Source organism: Athene noctua, chromosome 15 (assembly GCF_965140245.1).
Source record: "Athene noctua chromosome 15, bAthNoc1.hap1.1, whole genome shotgun sequence".
NCBI lineage: Eukaryota > Metazoa > Chordata > Aves > Strigiformes > Strigidae > Athene > Athene noctua.
The window spans coordinates 14,866,380-14,887,271 of record NC_134051.1 but is presented as its reverse complement, the minus strand read 5'-3'; the positions used below and the strand labels follow the sequence as shown (position 1 = coordinate 14,887,271).

General features: G+C 42.6%; 1 protein-coding gene across 6 annotated transcripts in view; it reads right to left on the bottom strand.

Moving 5' to 3' along the window:
- The window catches only part of LITAF (lipopolysaccharide induced TNF factor), an 85,382-nt gene that overhangs the window by 10,591 nt on the left and 53,899 nt on the right, over window positions 1–20,892 (bottom strand). For 4 of the 6 annotated variants that reach the window (XM_074919721.1, XM_074919720.1, XM_074919717.1 and 1 more), the window contains exons 1-2: window positions 6,248–6,367; window positions 1,372–1,482 (exon numbers count right to left, since the gene is read on the bottom strand). Coding sequence is in view for 1 of the 6 variants with exons in the window: in XM_074919722.1 (XP_074775823.1) it covers window positions 1,372–1,482; window positions 6,248–6,361 (225 nt within the window). In the remaining 5 variants the exon portion in view is untranslated. Of the gene's footprint in view, window positions 1–1,371; window positions 1,483–6,068; window positions 6,091–6,247; window positions 6,368–20,892 lie in introns of those variants that run through there. The other 2 variants (XM_074919719.1, XM_074919718.1) reach the window with 2 other exon arrangements.

The following is a 20,892-nucleotide window of genomic DNA, read 5'->3' as shown; positions in this document are numbered from 1 at the left end:
GAAAATATAATTTTTAGTTTAAATCAGAGTATCTGTCCATCATAAGAAATTTTTATAGAAGATAAGCACAGTTAGCTCTACGAAAGCTTCAACTAAACATTTTCTTTGTTTGGTATGGATTTACAACTTTTGTGTTTTTATAAAAAGAAATCTGTATCCTTAAAACAGTGCAATAGCAAATGTCCTACATCGATCCAAGTATTTCTACAAAAGAAAGATCCAACTCGCCACTTTAGCTGCCTACCACTATGGAGTGTTTTTAGCTGCATGAGTTCCTTAGTGTCACTGGCCACACAGCAGCATAAATGCTAGTGTTACAAGGGGAGATGGCAACAACATTCATGCAAGAGAACGTAAGCAGCTCACGAAATCAGACCAAACATCTCAGACCATCTGTTTCTACTTTCATAGAGCATCATTCCAAAACTCAGAATTAATACATACACACGCTCAGCAAGAGGAGGGACATTTCCGTTATACACATTGTTTGGGATGATTTTGAAGAGAAGTACATACATAGTTTATCTTCCACTGTAAGGAATGTTGCTGAACGTGAATTTATCTGAACACGTTACATCAAATTTCTTTCTAGAGAATTTTTACTAAGAGGTACAACACACTAGCAAAGATGCCATGCAAGACAAGGCAAGGACAAGAAAATAAATAAGCCTGTATCTGGCTATCCAAGTGATGAACAAGGTGGCAATATCATCAAGAAAGCATACTTTTTATAAGAGTGTAAGAAGTGATTATTTTCTTAGATTTCTTAGCAGTTTTCATTTTGTCAAGGACTTTTATTGAATGGTAAATATTTTGGATGAAAAGAAACAACATATGTAAATTCAGTCATTCACATCTGGGTGCAAGACAGCAGATCTGAAGCAGGGGCATCATAACTTCTACCCGGGATGAAGGCACAGCACTGGGAACCACCTGTTGGCAGCACTGCAGAGGAGCTGGCAGCAGAAATGGGGCTGGAGGAAGGCTGCCAAATAGCAGGGCGTGTAAGGGGCTGCAGCTGAGCAAGGGAGCAGACACCACGGAAAACAAAACCAGAAGACACGCATGGTTGCCGGGAGCCAAGGCACTGCCTCCCTGCCATTGCCATCCAACTCTGAAAGTGTGCAGCTTGTCGCAGAACTCCTGCTGCTCTATTCTCAGCCCAACCACCTTCTCCTGGATATAACGCCCTTCACAGATCCCCACTGCCCCACCTTATTCCAAGAAGCTATGCACCTCAATTTGAAAGACATTACCTAAGCAGGCCTCAAAGTACAGAGTACAGCACAGCCTGCATTGGGCGGGGAGAGAAACATGGAGAAAAAAAATCTTAGGCACTAAGAAAATTTTTTAAAAAAAAGTTTTACTTACTTGGGTTGTTGCACGTTTGTTAAGACACAGCAGAAAGTTGCTGGCTATAGACAACTGTGGTATCTGATCTTTCAAGTCCAGGAAAACACCCACTGGGAACACCAGCAGAATCTGCAGGCAACACACATAAGGGCAGAGAACAGTTTAGCTGGAAGGAAACAAAAGCTACAACTGGACAGTTTTTATTAGAAATGAACAAAACATACAGTAAACAAGCCAGATAATAATGCAGAACTTCCCCATCAGGACTGTAGCTGGCTGTAAATAACTCCGTAACAAAAACACAAGTAGGAAACACACTTTGGAATACAAAGTCCAAGGGCCTCGAACAACTTCAGCTAAGTAGGTTGTAAGCAGGTGGCTGATCCAAATGACCTCCAGAAATCCCTTGTCCAACCTAAATTACTCTATAATAACCCAGAAAACAGAAGTTAAGTTACTATACTAGAAAAAGATTAGAAAGGTCCAGTTCTGTTTTCATCCATACACTAAAGACTAAACACTAAGTTATGACAAAACTCATGCAAAAGTTACCAGTCCTGATACAAACAAAACAAACTCATTTGCTTTAATAATTTCTTCACTAAGGACAATTCTCCAGAAAACTGCCTTAGTTGCTGGGCTGTCTCCATTGCTGTCAGCTTGGTTCAGGTCAGAGAAGCACTAATTCGTCTCAAGTACAGAGACTGGCAGCAACAGTAGGAACTGTATGGCTACTAAATACTCCTTCGGCCCCAAGTACTGTTGTACAGAATGCAGATTCTGGATCAGTATCTTGATATCAAAAGGAAGGTGGGTTTTATTAGTAGACCTGAGATTTCCCCCCCCCCTCAGATAACACAGGAATTTCAGACCATTTTAAGACAAGTTTGATTTTCCTGCTCTTTTTGTGAGATGCTCTAGAAACTCCAATCTATCATGGTTCCAAACTTTCTAATAAGTTTTAGCCTTAAATCATAACCAGCTACTCTTGTGCCTACATCATTCTTTAAGCAGTTCTATATCCTAATGTTCATCTCATACTTCCTCCACCGTAACTTCTCAACTAGAGTTGTCAACCACTGCCTCCTGTCTGGCGAATCTCTGCCGTCCTTGCAACGTCCATGTTGCCTCCTCACCACTCGCGTCTGTATCTGTCCCTGTCAACATCGCCGCTCTCCAGGATCACCCATCCTTTCCTCTCCACACTGTACCTAGGCATAACCAACTACCGCCACGCACCAGCTGAGCGAGTGCGGAGCTCAGCCACGCAGCCAGTCACCCTCAATGCCCCTGGAGCCGTGCAGGCCAATTCCTCAGCTGAGTCAATAGCCAGAACTCCCTTTCCTCATCATATATACCACCTACACACCTGTCCACATACCAAAAAGGAAAATAGGAATTTGAAATTGTTGTTGGTTCCTACTCTGATATACTATTTATTCAGCCTTTCACTCACTATCCAAAAATCACTCCCTTAAACCTTCAACTACAAGGATAAGGCTCTATGGACACACATCTCCAGACTGCAAAACTCCAAGTAAGTGTTATTTCTAAGCAACAAGTTCGTCTGTAATCATGACTGTTCTTCTCCAACCAACCCAATTCCAGTACATGTTTTCCATGTCGTTCTTCAAAGTTTTAAAATAGGCTTCAGGTATCATCTCTTGATTTTACACTTTTTCTGACCATGTCTCTCAAGTCAAAAACCATTTCAACACCTGCAAGATGCCTACAGAGACCTTTGCAGGTAGAAGAGACAACACACAGAGAAAAAAGAATTTTAGGCTTAAATATCTGATTAGGGCTGGAGTCACTCCATCCACACAAAGTATAGCTAAGACCCAGTGCACAGGCTTCCCAACCTGAGCCTCTTTGCTTCCCTGTAGCGCAGACAAGTCTCTGGAGTACGGCTGATTGCCTTCCTCACACAACACAGCTTTCATCGGGATTTCAGTGAAGCCTATAAATACTTCTGTAAAGAACTTGTCACAAGTTTTTTCACTCTTCCAGGTTACACAGAACTAACGTGCTGCACTGGAAGCATGGCAATGTATCAGTAAACACCACTGATGTCTATGCATTTCAGTAGTCCCACCGTCTTCTCAGCAGACTAAGCAGAAATGTGGAAAGGTTTATTAGAAAGGAAATTGCGTACTCAGTCCAGCGTGGGTTTACAGTAGCCACGTAGCTAGGACAAACAAGAGCTAGCACAGTAGGACAGACGTGGCTACAGACGCAGTGTCTACACAGGAACAGTAATTGTGGTAACCTATCACTTCCTTGAGGACAGGCATTGCTCTTTCACACCATTTTCACACTACAGCTTTGGCAGACTGAGGGAACAAGACAACAGTCAAAAATTACTAAACTCAGTTTTTGTGACAATATCTGTAGTTATCAAATATTCCACAGCTATATATTTAAAAACCACTGACCTTGTGTTTTCTTTAGAAAAAGAGAAGTTTCCCCTTGTGACTAAACTGCAGAGCTGCATGCTGATAAACTGCCCCCAGTCACAGTGTGCTGGTTTTGGCTGGGGGTGCACACAGCCAGGACATCTGACCCCAACTGAGCAAAGGGATATTCCAGACCATATGACATCATGTTCAGCAATAAAAAAAAAAAAAAAAGGGGAAGGGCTGGGGGGCCGCTGCTCAGGGACTGGCTGGGCATTGGTCGGTTGGTGGTGAGCAATTGTTTGCATTTGCATCACATGTCTTTCTTGAGCTTTATTTCTCTGTTACTTTCCTTTTCATGACCATTTTTGTTATTTCAATTATTAAACTGATCTTATCTTAACCCACGAGTTTTCTCACTTCTACCCTTCCAATTCTCTTCCCTTCACCTCTCGGGGTGGGGGGGGATGGGGAGGTTAGCGAGTGGCTGTGTGGAGTTTAGTTGCTAGCTGGGGATAAACCACGACACACCAACACCGTGTGCCCGACGACCATCCTCACCTCTGCTTCCCAAAGGGTGAGTTCTATCTAAGAAGTCAACACCCTTTCATGGACTTCAAAATGGTCATGATCATAACTTCCAGACACTAATAGTCTTGATATTTAACACTCAATACTTATTTTTAAATGATGTTGCATTTTTCATTTCTTACCGCTGACTAGTTTTGGACAGCTGGTTCAATTTAAAAATGACTATTATGCTTTTTCGCTTTCCCTTCCTGACAACAGATGCAAACAGGTCTCAGGTCTTTGCAGCACTTGGCAGCATCCCTGTCATGGCAAACACCTCTCCCGTGCCTGCCTTTTAAAGATTCAAATCTGAAGCACAGGTAACATTTACCAAGTCCTACAGTGAATGGTATCAGTCCCACTAAGTTATCTACCAAAGCAGAAATTCCTAATAAAGAACAGGATAGCATCAGGACTACAAAACAATCTCTTCAAATTACTGAGTATTGTGGAGGTAACCACAACTTCAGCTTTTCAACTTAACTTCGCTAATGTCCCTTCTGCTTTAAATGTCAACTTTGAAGAGATATTTGAACTATTACTTCATACAGCCAGTGCAAACATGTGTCCCTCAATCCTGGGCGCTACTTGCCTGTGGACAAGAGAAAAAGAAGGTAATAACCCACCTCTCTGCTTGGTATTAAAAAACCCCACCCAAAACATGAAAACACACCACTGAAAAGAATTCCTTACAAATACAGCTTTCCTAACCCAGCTTGGCCAGGCAAATATGTTGTTGCCCTTCCCTTATTCTTCATCTCTTGCTAAAATTTGACATAGTTTAATCCCTTTAAATTAAACAATTCCTACTCAGTCCTCTTCACTAGAAATCCCAAGTTGCTCTCCAACACCACAGGTAACTACAGGGGCTCCCTGCACAGCAGAGTTTAAGACAGCTGCTGATCAGCACCCCCTGGAATGGAACACGGGTTGAAGGCTAATCTTTTTTTTAAACAATCAGGCAGGATATACAGGTTTATCCGAGCACTCGGGATTTCTGCAATGCGCAGCAGCAAGCTGTAACGCGGCACTTGCTTGGGCCAATTTGATATATTATTATTATTTCAGTAACACAACCAATGCCGGTCAGGTCACACCGAATTTTATACTGGCAAAATAGAAATGGGACTAGACAGCGTGCGGTCCCCAGCAGGAGAGGTTGCAGGCGTTTAGGACGTTACTTTTACCAAGCGATCGACAGTCTCTGAACGATCCTGTGAGGGGCTTCACCTCGGGTCCCGGTGAGGCCGGTAAACCCCCTCCCAGGGCAGGGCCGTTTGGAATCGATCCGCCGCTGCGCCGCGCTCCCGCCCGTTCCCGAGGAGCGGGACACGCCGCCCGCAGCAGCTGGGCTTCTCCTTCTCCCTCGGCCGCCGCCCACGGCCTCTCCCGGGCCGTCTCCCGACCCTCCGGCCGGGGCCGGGGCCGCGCCGCCCGGGGCAGGGCTGGCGCCCGCGAAGCCGCAGCTTCCCCCAGCGCCCCGGCACCGGCCCGCCGAGCCGAGGCGGCTCCTCCGCTCCGCGGCCGGGCCGGGGGGGTCCGGCGCTGCCTGGGCGGCGCGGCAGGGCCGGGAGCGGCTCCGGGAAGGGCAGAGCTGGGGCCTCTCGACAGTGGCCCCGGCAGCGGAGCAGGGCGCCCCCGCCACAGCCCCCCCCGCCGCGGGAGCGGGCCCCGTCCGGCCCCAGCCCGGCTGAGCCCGGCGCGCCCAGCGTCGCCCGCAGCGGCCCCGCAGCCCTCACCGCTCCGCACCCGGTGCCGGCCCGTCCCGCTCTCCGCTGGGCTGAAGGCACCGTCCCGCAGCGCCGGTCCCAGCGCCGGTCCCGTCCCCAGCCTCGCCTTCCCCAGCCCCTTCCCCCGCGGACCGCGAGCGGGCGCCCGCCTCGGGAGGACAGACCCCCGGAGCCCCCCCGGAGCCCCCCCGGACCTACCGGCAGCGCCGCGGCCGCTCCCCGCCTGGCTGTGCCCGCACCTGGGAGCGGCGCGTCTGAGCAGGGGCGGAGGAAAAGGAACGGGGAAAAAAAACTCTGTGGAAGTACAAACATGACTGACGCACAGCGCCGTAACTTCCCCGCTCCGCTAGGCGAGCGGGCCAGTCCGAGTACCAGGAAACTTCGCAGCTCTCGCCGGGAATCCCACCCAGAGACTGACAATTAAAACAAGGGATCTTCGGCTTTCCCATAACCAGCGAAGCCAGGCTCCACGTTTTGTAGCACAGGAGGAAAAAAACCTCCCCTAACTCTACAACACCCCTTATGTTACCAAGTTCAGTTATTTCTGACAACCCGACCTGCAAGAAAACATGAAATTATCAAAGAAACCTTCAACAGATTTCGTAATTTTAACTAGTGCCTTCACAGGCAATTAAATCTGATTCAGTCTTTGGAAAACACAGAGTGTGTCACCCCCTTTCTCCATCCAACCCACTAGCTCAAAGGAAAAACAGAAAATTACTGGCCAGATCCCTGAAAGGGATTCAGCAAGGAGTGCTTCGACAGCTGTAGTTTAGGTGAACCGTTGGCAAGACCTAGAATTTAAGTACTTCAATCTACTTTAGACTGAAGGGAGTCAGTAACCCCTGAGGGCTCAGCAGGGATTGTGCATTAGGCCTTTCAGCTGGAAGCATCTAAAATCCGTTAAAGTCCTATTTTTGTGTTTAAATCCTTCCTTGGATCTCATCCTAAGTAACATGTCTAAAGCTTCAATTCAAACCCATCCCAGAGCCAGGATTCAGGTTTCAAAGGACAAAAGGGGCTCTCACCCTGAGCAACAATAAGCCTGACAGCGAGCTCTGCAGTCACAGTAATCTACCGAGTCTCCTGCAGGTACAGGTACTTGGGGGTTTCATCAGGTGTTGGAGTATGGGGGCTCTGGCAGTGTGAATACCCCCAGTCCTGATTTGGGGGGCAGTGGGGGGTGCAATTCAGCAGCATTCAGTCCTTCCTGTGAGTTAGCATTTGAACCTGAGAGTCAAACTAGACTTAGAGCTGAATATATTTTCATCATTATCAAGAAATCATGTTACATATTTTTCCCAGGAGCAGAATACAAGTAATTTTTACTTTTGGGTTAACTAAAATGGAATAATTGTTCTCTTTGTAACTAAATCCCCTTCCCCAAGTGGCTCTGAGCAGCTTAGAAGCCACATGAGAGAGAAACCATGACTGAACACATCTCCCAGGTGAAATAAGGCACGACCTTCAGCTGAAAGCCCTCTTACTGTGACTGCCATGCTCTCCCATGTTTTTTGCTTACATCTAGTCCGAGGCTGGCTCATGGCCTTTACTCCTCCTTGGGGACCTCAGTTCCCTTTTGCCCTACTACTGTTTCCACCAAATGTCCAAATACAGCAGATGGTCAGCATCCATTTACCAGCATGAGCATATTTCTTCTCACTACGCCTCCTCCTTCCCACGTTTCCCACCATTCACCAGTTCCTCCCTTTCCAGTCTTTTGCTGGCTCGCACTAGAAGCATCAGCTTTAGTTGGACTGTGGCTGGCTAGGCTACTGCAGCATCTGCAAGCCACAGCCTGCTGGCCGGCCTGGGTCGGGCAGGAGTCCTGGGTCGGGCAGGGAGCCTGCCTGCCCTGTAGGGCAACTCAGCAGAGCTTCATGGGTGCAGCCGCCTGTGCCTGGGGACCCACAGAAGTTATCTTCCTGCAACAGACCCAGTGACTGGGTGGGGACACAGGCAGCTTGAGCTGCTCCATGAGGAAACATGGCTAGAAATTAAGATAAATCTTTATTATTACCTCTCCCACCCTCCCCGGGTACCTATTACAATATTTTGGTTCTGAAGACTATAAACATAATTAATTTTAAAAAAAATTGTAAGAAAAAAGGCCACATGGCAATTTCAGAAGCTTGAAGCAAGTCCGAATGCCACATGCTATAACCACGAGAGCTCTACTCCACCTCACCAGGGGCACACACAATGTGCTAGGCAGCCCCACCCGGTCGTTTGGCTGTGACACTTTTCTCCACCCTACTGTCATCAACAGGGCTGCTAACAGCGTCAGGGAAATGGAAAGGCACACAGAATATTGTGTATATTTTGTCATCGTGCTAATTGTGTGTATGGTATTACAGAACACCAGTAGATGTCAGTTTAGCCCAAAAAATGAATACATGCTAAATTTATTAGCTTTTGCTTTTACAACAGTAAGTTTCCACCAAAGAAACTAAACGAAGTTTAGAAGTTAATGTACATTTAAAAGCTCGTTAGCCATAATGTGCCCTCAACATGTAAAATAAGTAAATATCATCTTATTTTTCTCCTGCCTGGAAATCATAGGACTTACACACATACAAACCAATCTGTGTGTGTGTGTGTGTGTGTGTGTGTGTGTGCGCGCGCATGGAATTTTGCATATACCAATTTGATGAATTCCTATGAGTTTTGATAATTTCAGTAATACTAGACACTTACGTAGAGTTGTGCCAGAATGCAGTTGCAGACCAGTAAGCAATGTACACACATAGGTTTACAGAGGCAGCAAGGTAGATACATTAAACCAAACAATCTGAAAGAATGTTGGGTTTTTTCCTCACTGTTGCAGTGGCTGATTCAGGTTGCAAAGCAAACAGAACAAGAACTGCAACACAATTCGAACTGTTAGTACAAGCGAAATGCAACCAGTCATTTTGGTACTGCAATTGCCAGCCAATATCCTGACCAACAGTAACAGTTAAAATTAAAGCCACTCATACATCTGCTTTTCACAATATAAATATTTTTTAAAAGAGAAAAAGCTAAACTTGATGGGATTAAAAAAAAGACACAAACAGCAGTGTCATCTAGAAGATTAACACTTCAAATATAAATCTTCCAAAATACTTGAAAGTCATGAACAAAGCCAAACCAGACCAAAACCCCAGAATTATCATTTCTACATAATTCACTGCTGCAAGCATCAATTAGTTGAAGAAAATCTACTTCAAAGTCCCAAGGGCATGAACTTCCAGATGGGGTGATGAAGAACAAATTATTTACACTTACAATGTCAGGTGGTACTCAGTGAAAATTCAGCTCCTCACCACGGCTGCCTGAGAAAGCAGAGCTTGAATTTTGGTTAAAGCGGTAGAGCTTAGCATCAATTTTGTTAATTCTAAATTGTCTCTGAGCTTCATAGCGAATTTAGCTCACCTATGAGCTAAATTTTCTCTCATGTAATTTTGTGTATAATATTGACAAAAAGTTAACAAAACTGGAGAAGATTTATATGCAATTATTTGAGTCAAAATAATGTCTTCCCCTCTACTCCTTTTACTCTACATTATCAGATACTGTTCTGCTAGGTTGTTAGTGATAAAGAATTTGTATAAAAAGTTTTTTAGGAAGTAAAATAAATTTTAAAAATTTACTTGTACATATTTGTCAAAACAATCAGTATATAGAATGCACAGGTTTTTCTTATGTTTCTCATTAAGTAATAATACTGATATGAAGATCAGTATATTGAGTCTGAGTATTGAACCTCTTCAATTATGGAATAATAGACTTTCTTCAAGTTCAGAAAATTATTGTCCTAAATCACTCACTGGATTATAGGAGGAAAATATCAGATTGTAAAGAGCATTTTAATCAAAGAGAGAAAAGTATAGTAAAAACCTGCATTCACAGAACAAAGCTGGGAAAATGAAGATTAATGTCTTATTTTTCCATTTCAATAATTAGGTGATAAGCAAGTGGAACAAACTGACTAAAGAAGTAAGAGATTCTGCATCTTTTGATTACTTCCAGACAAACTTGGCTGACTTTCTGGAAAATACATTTAAGACAAGCCTAGATCATAACAAATCACGTGTCACCCACATGGTATCACGCACCCAATGGTGAGCTAATAACCCCATCTGGTTTAAGAAATAATGCATCAGTTAAAAAACAAAAACCATACACCACACCACAAAACAGTAGTACAGCTTGCTATTATGTCGTTTGATTTCTAGTGACTTTTGCTTTTTTAAAATTGACCTGCATTTTAACCAATAATAAAATACACACACTATCGGTGCCATGGATGAAAATGGATACAAGTGCGAGCTCCAGCTAAGAGCAGCTAGTCTTCAAGGGAGGTTTTCTCTCTCTGACTAGCCAAGCGACCATGTGACACGAGTTTTGAGGTTCACACTTCAATCCTCAAAGCTGAAAACAAGATACACATCCCACATTTCAGCGTAAAGCACGCATTCACGTTGCTGAGGTGCCCTCGAAGCACTGGTAATACTGAGCTGTCGTGAGCTGGGCACACAGTTTGCCCAGATGAGATTCAGTTACCTAAGCAGCTCCTTCATAGTAGGTGGGAATTTGGGCTGAGAAAAGCCTCCCTGTTGTATAGGCTGCGCTGGGACACTGGAGCGCTAAGGGGATGGAAGGTTTGAGCCTCTCTGAGCCCGCCTGCTGACAAACAGGAAAACCACCTATCAGCCCCAGCAGCAAACTCACGCTTTGTGAGGCACTATGGCTTTATAAAGGTGGTATTTGCATACATACATGTATTTGGTAGCCACAAACCTCGCTTTGCATATCCCTACTAAGGTACCAACAGGACCCCTGTTAGCACCCTGTAGAGTCATCACAACTATCCTGGCTGAGGTTCCGAATGCAAAACACCCATGGTAGGATATAGAGTCCCCTTAATTAATTCTACGGGGTTTATACAACATTTTTAATGGTCGGCACTCTGGGTGTTTTTTGATCAGGAAGGAAAAAGATCGTGTTGTTGACTTTTGTATTTAAATAAGTTCTCATGTAGGTTGCACATAGGGCTTTGAGCTCTGATAAAACAAAGACTGGGACAGCGTATTAGCTGATATGGTAAATATTTAAAAAATTTAAAAGTCTGCCAAATGCTTCATGAGTGAAGGTAATGAAGGATAGACAAGAGCTACATTTTGAAAGAATAATGTTACCATGTAATAATTCTGTCTAAATTAACTTCAGTACAAGACAAAAATAATTTTGACTTCTACATGGTTGTACTGGGTCTGGCTGAGCTGGAATTGGTTTTCCCCTACAGCAGCCCTCACGGTGCTGTGGTTTATGCTGGGAGCTGTAGGGTGTTGATAGCACCCTGGTGTTGTGGCTACTGCTGAGTGGTGCTTACACAGCACCAAGGCTCCTTCTGACATTTTCCCCCTGCAGTGGGACGGGGTGGGCAAGATCTTGGTAGGGGACACAACCAAGACAGCTGACCCCAACTGACCCAAGGGATATTCCAGACCCTGTGATGTCTGCTCAGTATAAAGCTGGGAGAAAGGAGGAAGGGAGGGGTCACCCTTGTCCTCCGAGGCAACCACTCCGTGTATTGGAGCCCTGATCCTGAGGAGGCCTCACATCGCCTCTCCATGGGAAGTAGGGAATAAATCTGTTTTCTTTTTTTTCGCTTCTGCACGCGGACCTTTGCTTCGCTTTGCTTATATTAAAACTGCTTTTGTTTTACCCACAAGGGTTGGTCTATCTTATTTTCTTTCCCTTCTTTGCCCTGTTGAGAAAACAAGGGGAAAGGGGGTGAAGCGATAGAGCGACTTGGTGGATACCTGGCATTTATCCAAGTCAAACCACCACAGTGGTCCTCTCCAAGCCTGTTGGGCAGAGGAGCAATAGCTAAAGGAAGCCTCAAGCTTTTGAGCTCAGAGTTTCATCAGCTTCCACTCTCTAGTAACTTCAGCATTTTCTGACTGTACTGTGCAGACAGCTTCAGTTTTATTCTCTAAGCTACTTTTAACTGTGAATGTACATAAAAATGTCTGCAGTAATTAAAACTAAGTACTGCCATAATATACTGCCTCTCCTGTACTGCTACAGAAGTACTAATCACAAAATACTTCAGAGCTAACAATGCAATAATTAACAGCTTGCAGACAGGCCTAGATAACACTGTTGTATTGTTTCTGCTTGAGTGAGCACCAGTCCTGTTCAATATACAGCTCTACCGACATGTGCAGTTATCAAAGAGTCTGACATTATAGATGCCAAATTCATTTGAAAGTATGGTGCAGTTTGATTGTGTGAACATGAGCAGAGCCTGGGTTTCAAAGTGGCCAGGAAGTGGGTGACCTTAAATGCTGGTTTCCAAACACTTGTCTTTTAAAAAAGCTGTGACAGCGGGCAGGGGAAATGCAATGTTGATTTGGGAGTTAGTAACTTCAACTTAAATTACCCCTGAATAAATTCTGTGTGTGACAGAGGGGGCAGGGTGGGAAAAAGAAAACAACAATGAAGAGAGCCCACAGATACACCCTCCCTTTCAGAAACTACTTTGTGAAGTTAAATACCCCATGACTGACAGCATCATTGCTTAGGTTCATGTATCAAAACAAAACTATTGCTCCACACCAATATGGAACTGGGAGGGAAAAAAACAAAGGAAAACCTCATGACAGATAAATAATTACTTCAAGTCATCTCTCAGACACATGTTATCTTACATAAAACCATCTTCTTCCTCAGTTCCCATTTTCTTTCAGTGTCTTTTACACTTTCCTTTGTGATTCCACTCCCTTCACCTCACCCTGGGTACTGGAAAATAATGGGATAAAAAGAGTGAACTCTTCCAAAATTTGAGCTTTTAAACTGCTCTCAGGTCTCTTCAGCCCACACTTACCTTTCACAGCAGCCACTTGGACTGATGCTGTCCTGTGAGGCAAGTTTGAGGCTGAGCTTTTCCTGGCTGCTGCTGTTCTCTCTTCTGAGGCTGCAGCTGCCCATTTACTGCCATCTTGGCATGTAGAGAGCGCCTTACCCTGTCCGTGTGCCAGGCAGATGCATGGGGGTGGGCTTCCCTACCTCCACTGGGCAGGGGCAGAGGCTGTCCCCCTTCCCAGGGAGGCCAACTCTTCATTTAAGGTATCACAAGAGCTCCTCCCCATACTAAACATCTGGCATCTTCTTGCCATCCTCTTTCCCAAGCATGCACCTTCATCACTGTACGTACCTTGTTTAGCATGACCATTAAGGAAAAAAAGACCTATTTCTTTCATCTGCAAGTTGATGTGGTGTAATATACTTGTGGAAGATTGGAATATTAATGGATTCATTACATGAAACAGAAGTAGCATATCAAGTCTGAAACTGCAAATGATCCCCCAGGATTGCAATTGGTTGACAGAACTGCTAAATTGATCCAAACCTAAATATTAATGCTTGACTGTCCTTCTCTTAGTATTGCTTCCTTCGTAATTACCAACTCCCATAGCGTTATTTGATCATCATAACAGTTAATAACAGCCACCAGATTGGAAAACACTATTTCACACTACAGCAAAACATTTAAGTATGTAAATCGTATCATCTCCCCTAGAGAGCGACACAGCAGTGTGGTGTCAAAACAGGTAATGATGGATTTATTTTTCCCAGAACACTTGGCACTTCATGCAAAGAATTACAAGGAGAATAACAATTCACTGCCAGTAATAGTTCTCCTAGTGTAACAAAACAAAAGAAATTATTATGATAGAATAGCTTCACATTTAAAAATGGCAGATCTGTCCTGATTAAGTCATCCATTATTTGATGGATTCTCTATTAATGCCATCAGAAAACAGAGAGGAAAATTATGATTCTCCAACCATTTACCCTTCAAATTCATCTTCCTACTCACCTGACAGGGAACAGGAAGGATGTGATTATGTGAAAATAAAGCTGCCTGATTATTTTTCCTATAGACAGAACTGAAGCATGATTTCAACTGCTGTGATGCCATCGCTGACCACAGCGGTGCAAAAATCCCATCTTCTCACTCTTCCTCCAGAATAATGCCTGACCTACCGTTTGGCCAAGCCGTGGTGTAGTCTTGGCTGTAAGTCAGTTTTGCTGGCTCACGTTGTATCTGACCACTGAAATCACTGATCTAAATCTTACATTTAAGCTTTCTGTTGTTTTACTTTAAGGCAGCAACCAGACTTATCTTAATGAACTGCTTTGATCCAACTCTGTGGATCTGGAGGAGTAAGGAATGATACAGTAGTCTCTTGTGCCTAATTCTGACATAATAATCTTTCACACAGCTGTCATCTGGACAGCAGAATTATTACAATCTAGTTGGGATATAGGCAAGAAATACAGAAATATGTAGAGAGATTAAGACCTTATTGCTAAAAATTCATAGTTATCCAGTGAGGCTCTCCTTAAGGCCCTTAAACTGTTCCCAGCATCACTCACACACATTACATGCAAAGCCAGATGCCAATAAGGATTTGTTTTCTTATGCTCCTCTCACTTCATGCTACAAACATTTGAACTTAGCAGTAGTAATACTTGCTGCAGTTCTGGCAATTGTGAAATTATTGCTATTGAATTCTGTCTTGGTTTATAATCTCTGGTTGTTATAACTTATGCTATATGATTTAAGAATAGCTTTAACAATATTTAATATTTTAGTTCCCCACCGCTGGGAGGACTGCCTTCATTAAAGGCACTTCAGTGATCTCTCAAATCCACATATAAATTAAATGGCCAACAGTGTCAGCTGGGAATGTGTCAGTTCCTGTTCCAGAAATTCAGATATTCCGTATCATATCTTGTCACTTGATACTGCTTATCTGCAGGAAGCAGCAAGTCAGGAAGCTTACCATCTGGGGACAAAATCAGCACAACTGTCAGACTTACAGAGCTAAAACTGCAACAACAATGTGAGGATTAATACCCATTTACCAAAACGATGACTAATAATAGTGAAATGCAATCTCGTCATCTAGTGCTACACATTAAGAAAGCATTTCACCAAATTTGCTGGCAGCCTTGAGTAGCTTTGTTACATATGGATGCCAAATGTTCGGGACACTCCTCAGTTGAATCCTCTGTCTTTTCAGACTAATCCTTTGTGACAAGCAAGGCAATCAGTAAACAATTGAATATTCTTACAGGCAAACACTAGCAATAAAAATAAGTGAACTAGAAACCCTCATGTGATGGTTGAAAGCACTTGGGGATTTTGAGAGCTGGCTGATCTGCTGTATGCATAGCTTCTGCAAGTCTTGATTGTATACGCAGTTCCTCCTGAATTTGCCCTGCAGCAAAATCATGTGATCTGAACCAAAACCAGAACAGAATCTACAGTAACTAAACTGCTTCTCCACAAATTCATGGCTCAGTTTAGTCCAGTTCGTAATTAACTTTTCAGTGTTGGTCAGCGTACAGAGATCCTTATGATTATCACAATGTGCATGACCTCGCTGATTGTCATATGGGTGGGCAAAGTTAGTATCTTCAAATACTTGGCTCTGGTCCCAGATGTTTGTTTAGTAAGTCATGAGTTCTCTTATCAGCTTACATTACCCACATTTGTGCATCTCAACAGCAGAACCATCTGACCCAGCTGCTTTGCCACTTGCTTGAGAGCTTGCAGTACTGGGTGACAAATCTATTACCAGAAGCTGCCTACACCTCTGTAGCACTAATTCTCTTACACATAAATGGTGGGAAAGCTTATTAATCAGCCACCTTTACCATACCTCTGCATGACCAGTTAACATCTACCATAAAGACATGGCGCTGCCGACCTGCAGGACACACAGAGCTATCAGCACAATGAATGTTAAACTTTCTTTAACCAGCATGTGATTGTCACTACTCTGTTTGTCCAGCAATTATTATTCATGAAATCAAATTTAAATTATGGTCTTTTTTTAAACATAAAATTGCTTCTAACTGTGTTCAAGTTAGATTTTAAGATAGATCAATTTATTTGAGGCTTTTTCCTATTAGAATCGTATTTACAAGCAAACAGCAAAACTTCACCTTTGTAACCGTCTGTTTTACTTTTCACATACTTGTTTTTTGGAACCATTTACCATAAACTTGTCTTATTTTAAAATTTTGAAGAAACAGGCAGTGGGCTGTCTCTAAAGGACTTTCACAAAACAAAATCTGTTGATCTCTGATCTCTGCATGAAAAGCGAAATTATCTCATTCAGCCAGCATAACATTTTGACAAATGTTGAGGGGTTTGGAGCCTTCCCTGTAAAACAAATCCTTATTGCTTTTGGAAAGGATCACTAAAGAATGTCTTAAGGGTTGTCACTTGCTTTCTACTGAAAAAGAATCAAACTATTATGGGTCAATAAAGAGTATAGATATCTTAATTTCAGATAGAAAATATTTGTACAAGTTGCTTATGTCTCTAATAAAAAGAATACTTTTTCTCTCATTATTGAAGCAAGAAAATGTCTAGAATTATTTTCTTTTTATTATTACTGGCATATAGCAATTATACTACTTTGACAGAGGCTTCTCAGAATTATTTCCAATTTGTTCCCAGAAGAACATAATTCTAGGTCATTGATTTATACTTAAGAAGAAAACTGCAAAGAATTTTATGTTTGACAGTTTTACAAGTGGTAACAAGTGATTCATATCCTAGCAAAAGAAATACAGCTTCCTCAGAACCAAGAAAACTGAAGTAACTTCAATTACAAAATCAGCATCCAAGAAGAGAGATTGCTTGCATTAAGCTACAAATATGTACTATTTTACATATTTCACGACTAAGCAATTTTATCACACACAGACAAGTATTTGTCTCAAGGATTCAGACATAATATGACTTGTCCACAAGATGGCATACCCTGTGTCCAAAAGGAACTGACACAGCAAAACGCTTTGCAACATCTATGGAACAAAAAAAAAGCTTCAACATAATTATCCTTCTTCATTTCATTATCCTTTTAGACGACCACAGAAGAATAGCTGTCTGTAATTATTTTCATGATTTGCTTATATAATCTAAAAATCTGATTGCCTCAGAGGTAAGCAGAGACTTCACACAGAAAACAGAAAATGTCTGTCATCCAGGGGAACCAGTTTTTCTCTTTGAGATTTCAGGTGGCTGTAACCAAGTTAAGTCATACACAGGAGGCAAAGGGACTGCAGTGAGAAGGATTATAACCTTACCAAATGTCTGCTTTTACCAGCATCTATCTCTCTGCCCAGGCAAGAGTTGGAAAAGAAAGAGCTTAGGGTTCTGAAAGGATTGACCAAACCCCAAAAAACTCAGAACGAACACAACAGTTCTGCATAGGAAGATGAAACTAAGAACAGTCTAGAAGAATTTATCCCTACATACCAAAAAGGCATCGAATTCTCAGAGCTCTCAGTAGGTCTGTTCAGGTTAAAAATAAAACAAAACACAGCCTCCCACCCCACTCCTCATCCTGGCACAGATGCTGCCAGAAATAGAACTATTAAATGAATACAAACTGACCCATCTGCCCCCTTTGGATCTTTTAGTTATATTGGACAGTTGGAGAGAGTTTGCACAGAGAAGTAATATGCCTCTATTAGACTTACCTATGAAGCTCCTTTTAAAGTCTACATGCTCGACTACAGATGAGGTCCTGTGTGTCTTAAAGTCCCTTTGTTTATGTCAGTTACCCTAATAAAAGGACTTACTACTCTGCAGACTTGACCTCATTTCCATCTGTCATAACTTTAGCATTACTATTACTATAGAGACAGCATTGCACCTTTTTTTTTTTTTTTTTTCCCCTCTCCTTTTTTAGATGAAACCACTATAGTTTAGGACAGTTTCCAAGCCACAACTAAGGCTGAAACGATCACAGGCATATGAGCATGTCCTTTTGACGCTGGACTGAAGACCCAAAGGACACGGAGCTATCTGGACTCTAGTACAAAGCAGTGTTTCCCAGCTAAGCTCAGAATCACTGACACCGAGCAGCTGAAGCATAAATGTTCTGACAGACAGAAGTTGCCAAAGGCTTGCAGGTTTGCTGTTACAATGTAAGTATTTTCCACTTTTTTATTACAGTAATCAAATCATAATCAAACCTCCCTCATCATCCACCCTCCAGCCTTCCTCAGTTTGTTGATATTTATACACATCTTTAACAAAATTAAAAGCAACCAAAGATCCAGAATTCTGAAATTAGTAATGCAATTCTTCTATTTCTGCAAAGCAGCTAAAAGTTCTTTTGTTTTCATACAAGTGAGGAACATATCCCATTCAATTACACGCATATTTGTAAAGTACTTTTAAACTAAAGGCAATTGTACCCAAAGTACAGCCTGAAAACAGGAGCACTGGGGTATTCTGGAAAAAGAATTCAGAATAGGATATTTGTTCTATCCCAAATGACCTGACATTATTTGAATATGTTTATGAATAAACTCTTTATTTAGCATTTTCTGCACCAGTTTTCACTGCAACACACAAATAACTTAAGGCCCATAAAACCCTAACACACATGAAATGCTAATCGAAAGAGTGGGATTAATTTTCTGATGCTAAGTCCTGACGTCCAAGTTCATCCAAACCCTAATTTTATTGAAGATATTTTTGAAGGTAGAAATAATGACCCTTCTAGCCACATATTCAATATGAAACCCTCTCATTGTATATTATGTGAAAATAACATACGTCCATCCTTTACTCTGCCTCCTACAACTGATTCCACGACCCACAACTAACACAGCTATCCAAGTCCTTCAGTGAAGCACAGCACTCTACAGTCCTGCTTTTTCAGCAAAAAGGCAGATGTGGCTTCCAACCCTGGTGATTCCAGTTCAGCAGAAGTCATACAATGTCAATTTTTTTTCCCACCAGATAGACATTGTTGTCATTAGCCTAAACCAAGACCATTGGACAGGTTCTCCTACAGAGCTGCTTTCAATCAGCCTGAAGAATACTGTCCTAATTATCACTGGTGGCTCTTCAGAAAATCAAAATGTATTTGGTTTCTGTCCTATAGGCAAACTTTTAAGGGAGTAAGAAATTCCTGCTAGAATGGGCAATTCTTATTAGAAGTCTCAGAGGCCAACAAGGGATTTGACATGTCACTCATGACATATTTTCAGCCATGTATATATGAAGTGTCTAAATTATAAATTGTATTATATGTATTATTGTATGAATTATAAATGCAGTAATTACAACAGGTGTGAAAAGGACAACACCACTCCCACAAGACAAGGTCCCTTTCTAATGCTGACATCACGTTTCTGTTTGCTCTTGATCATTTCACAGAAAAGAGCAGAACTGCCAATGTGTTGATGGAGATGCAGATTGGAGGGCAAGGCTTATTCTGCATCGACACTGCTTCCTCCACCGGCTGTGGCTGATTGAGAAGAAATCTACTGAGCAGTAAGACTGTTCAGAGAGAAAGGAGAAGGTTTCCAGTAATGCCAACAAGGGCATCTCTCAACTCAGCACAGTGACACTCAGAAGTTACAATGGACAAATGTACAGTCAGTGCTCTGAGCTGTGAACTAGCTAGTAGTGTGAAGCAGAAATGACAGAAGAAATTTATTTTAAGGTTCACAAGTTCTGCAGAGCTGTTAAAGTGCTGCAAGGAACTGAAGGAATGTCTCAAACATTCATCAACACAGAAAACCTCAAGGGCAAGCTGTGGCCTTTGTGATTAGCCTAAGGAATGCCACCTAAGGAAGCACGGAGCGTATTGAAACATGCACATCCCCACTCCCTTGTGGTTACATTGCCAAACTCCCTAGATGAGCCTCAAAGGAGGGAAAGGTGGACTGAGTGAAAGTTCGGGTTAAAAGACGGGTAAGAGCGAGAAATAACCAGCACCAGATGGATCCATGCAAAAACTGAAGAAAAAAATAAAGGGGGGGCAAGCATGACCACCAACTCAATTGGACGAGGAGGTTGGTGCACTGAATTCCCCCTCGATGCATGTGCAGAACCCATGCTCCACCTTTTCCTCACCTCCCGTGGAAATGAGATTGAGGAATACCTGCCTCTCGGATTACTATGATAATCATCTGATAAAAAGAACTTAAAAGGTGACAGAAATATTTGCTGTGTGTGCACTCACCACCCAAGATTACCAGACCTGAAACACTAGGTGGTGATCTAGATTCTTTATCTCTTTTTCTCTCCCTTCCTTTTCTTGCCTTTCTTATAGATTTATCAACAAGAGAGACCTCTCTTATTATCCTTTTCCAAGTTTAAGTTGTTTCTACTGCAAGTAAAACATTTTAACTGGTAATTTGGTGTCATTTCACCTTAATTTAACCCAAGGGGATCATGAAATCTTTACAACTTCCTGGGCTCCCAGTCCTGGTCGTAACAAGTGCCCAGGAGTGCTCTAACAGATACGCACTGAAGACACCTTTTTTGACATTTAAGCTAAAGAGACTGTGGAAACTTGGAGCTAAATTTCATCTTACACAAGGTTAGGACTCTGAAGTTGAAGCAATATTATTGCTTACAACTATCATTCACTCCTCCAACTCCTACTTTGCACCCCTATGATTTATTCCAGCTAGTAAGTTCACTTACATCAGGTCTGCTTACAGGCTTGGGGAAAACAAGAACAACTGAAAACCCCCAACAAGAAGTACTTGAAATAAGAAAGCTATGTGAGGGGACAGCTGATAGGTAGAATAAAACATTGGTAGTCAGAATATCCAAGTTTAGCTTCCTACTTCCTTTCCTGAAGTGCCCTGTAACAGAGCAGGTAATTCCACTGCACAGTACTACACTGACAAAACAAGATGAATTGCCTGTACTCAGAGAGCCCACAAAGCTGACCTCCAGCACATTACATGGGAAAGCCAAGCCCACAGTTGCAAGATGAGGTGAATCAATAAGATAA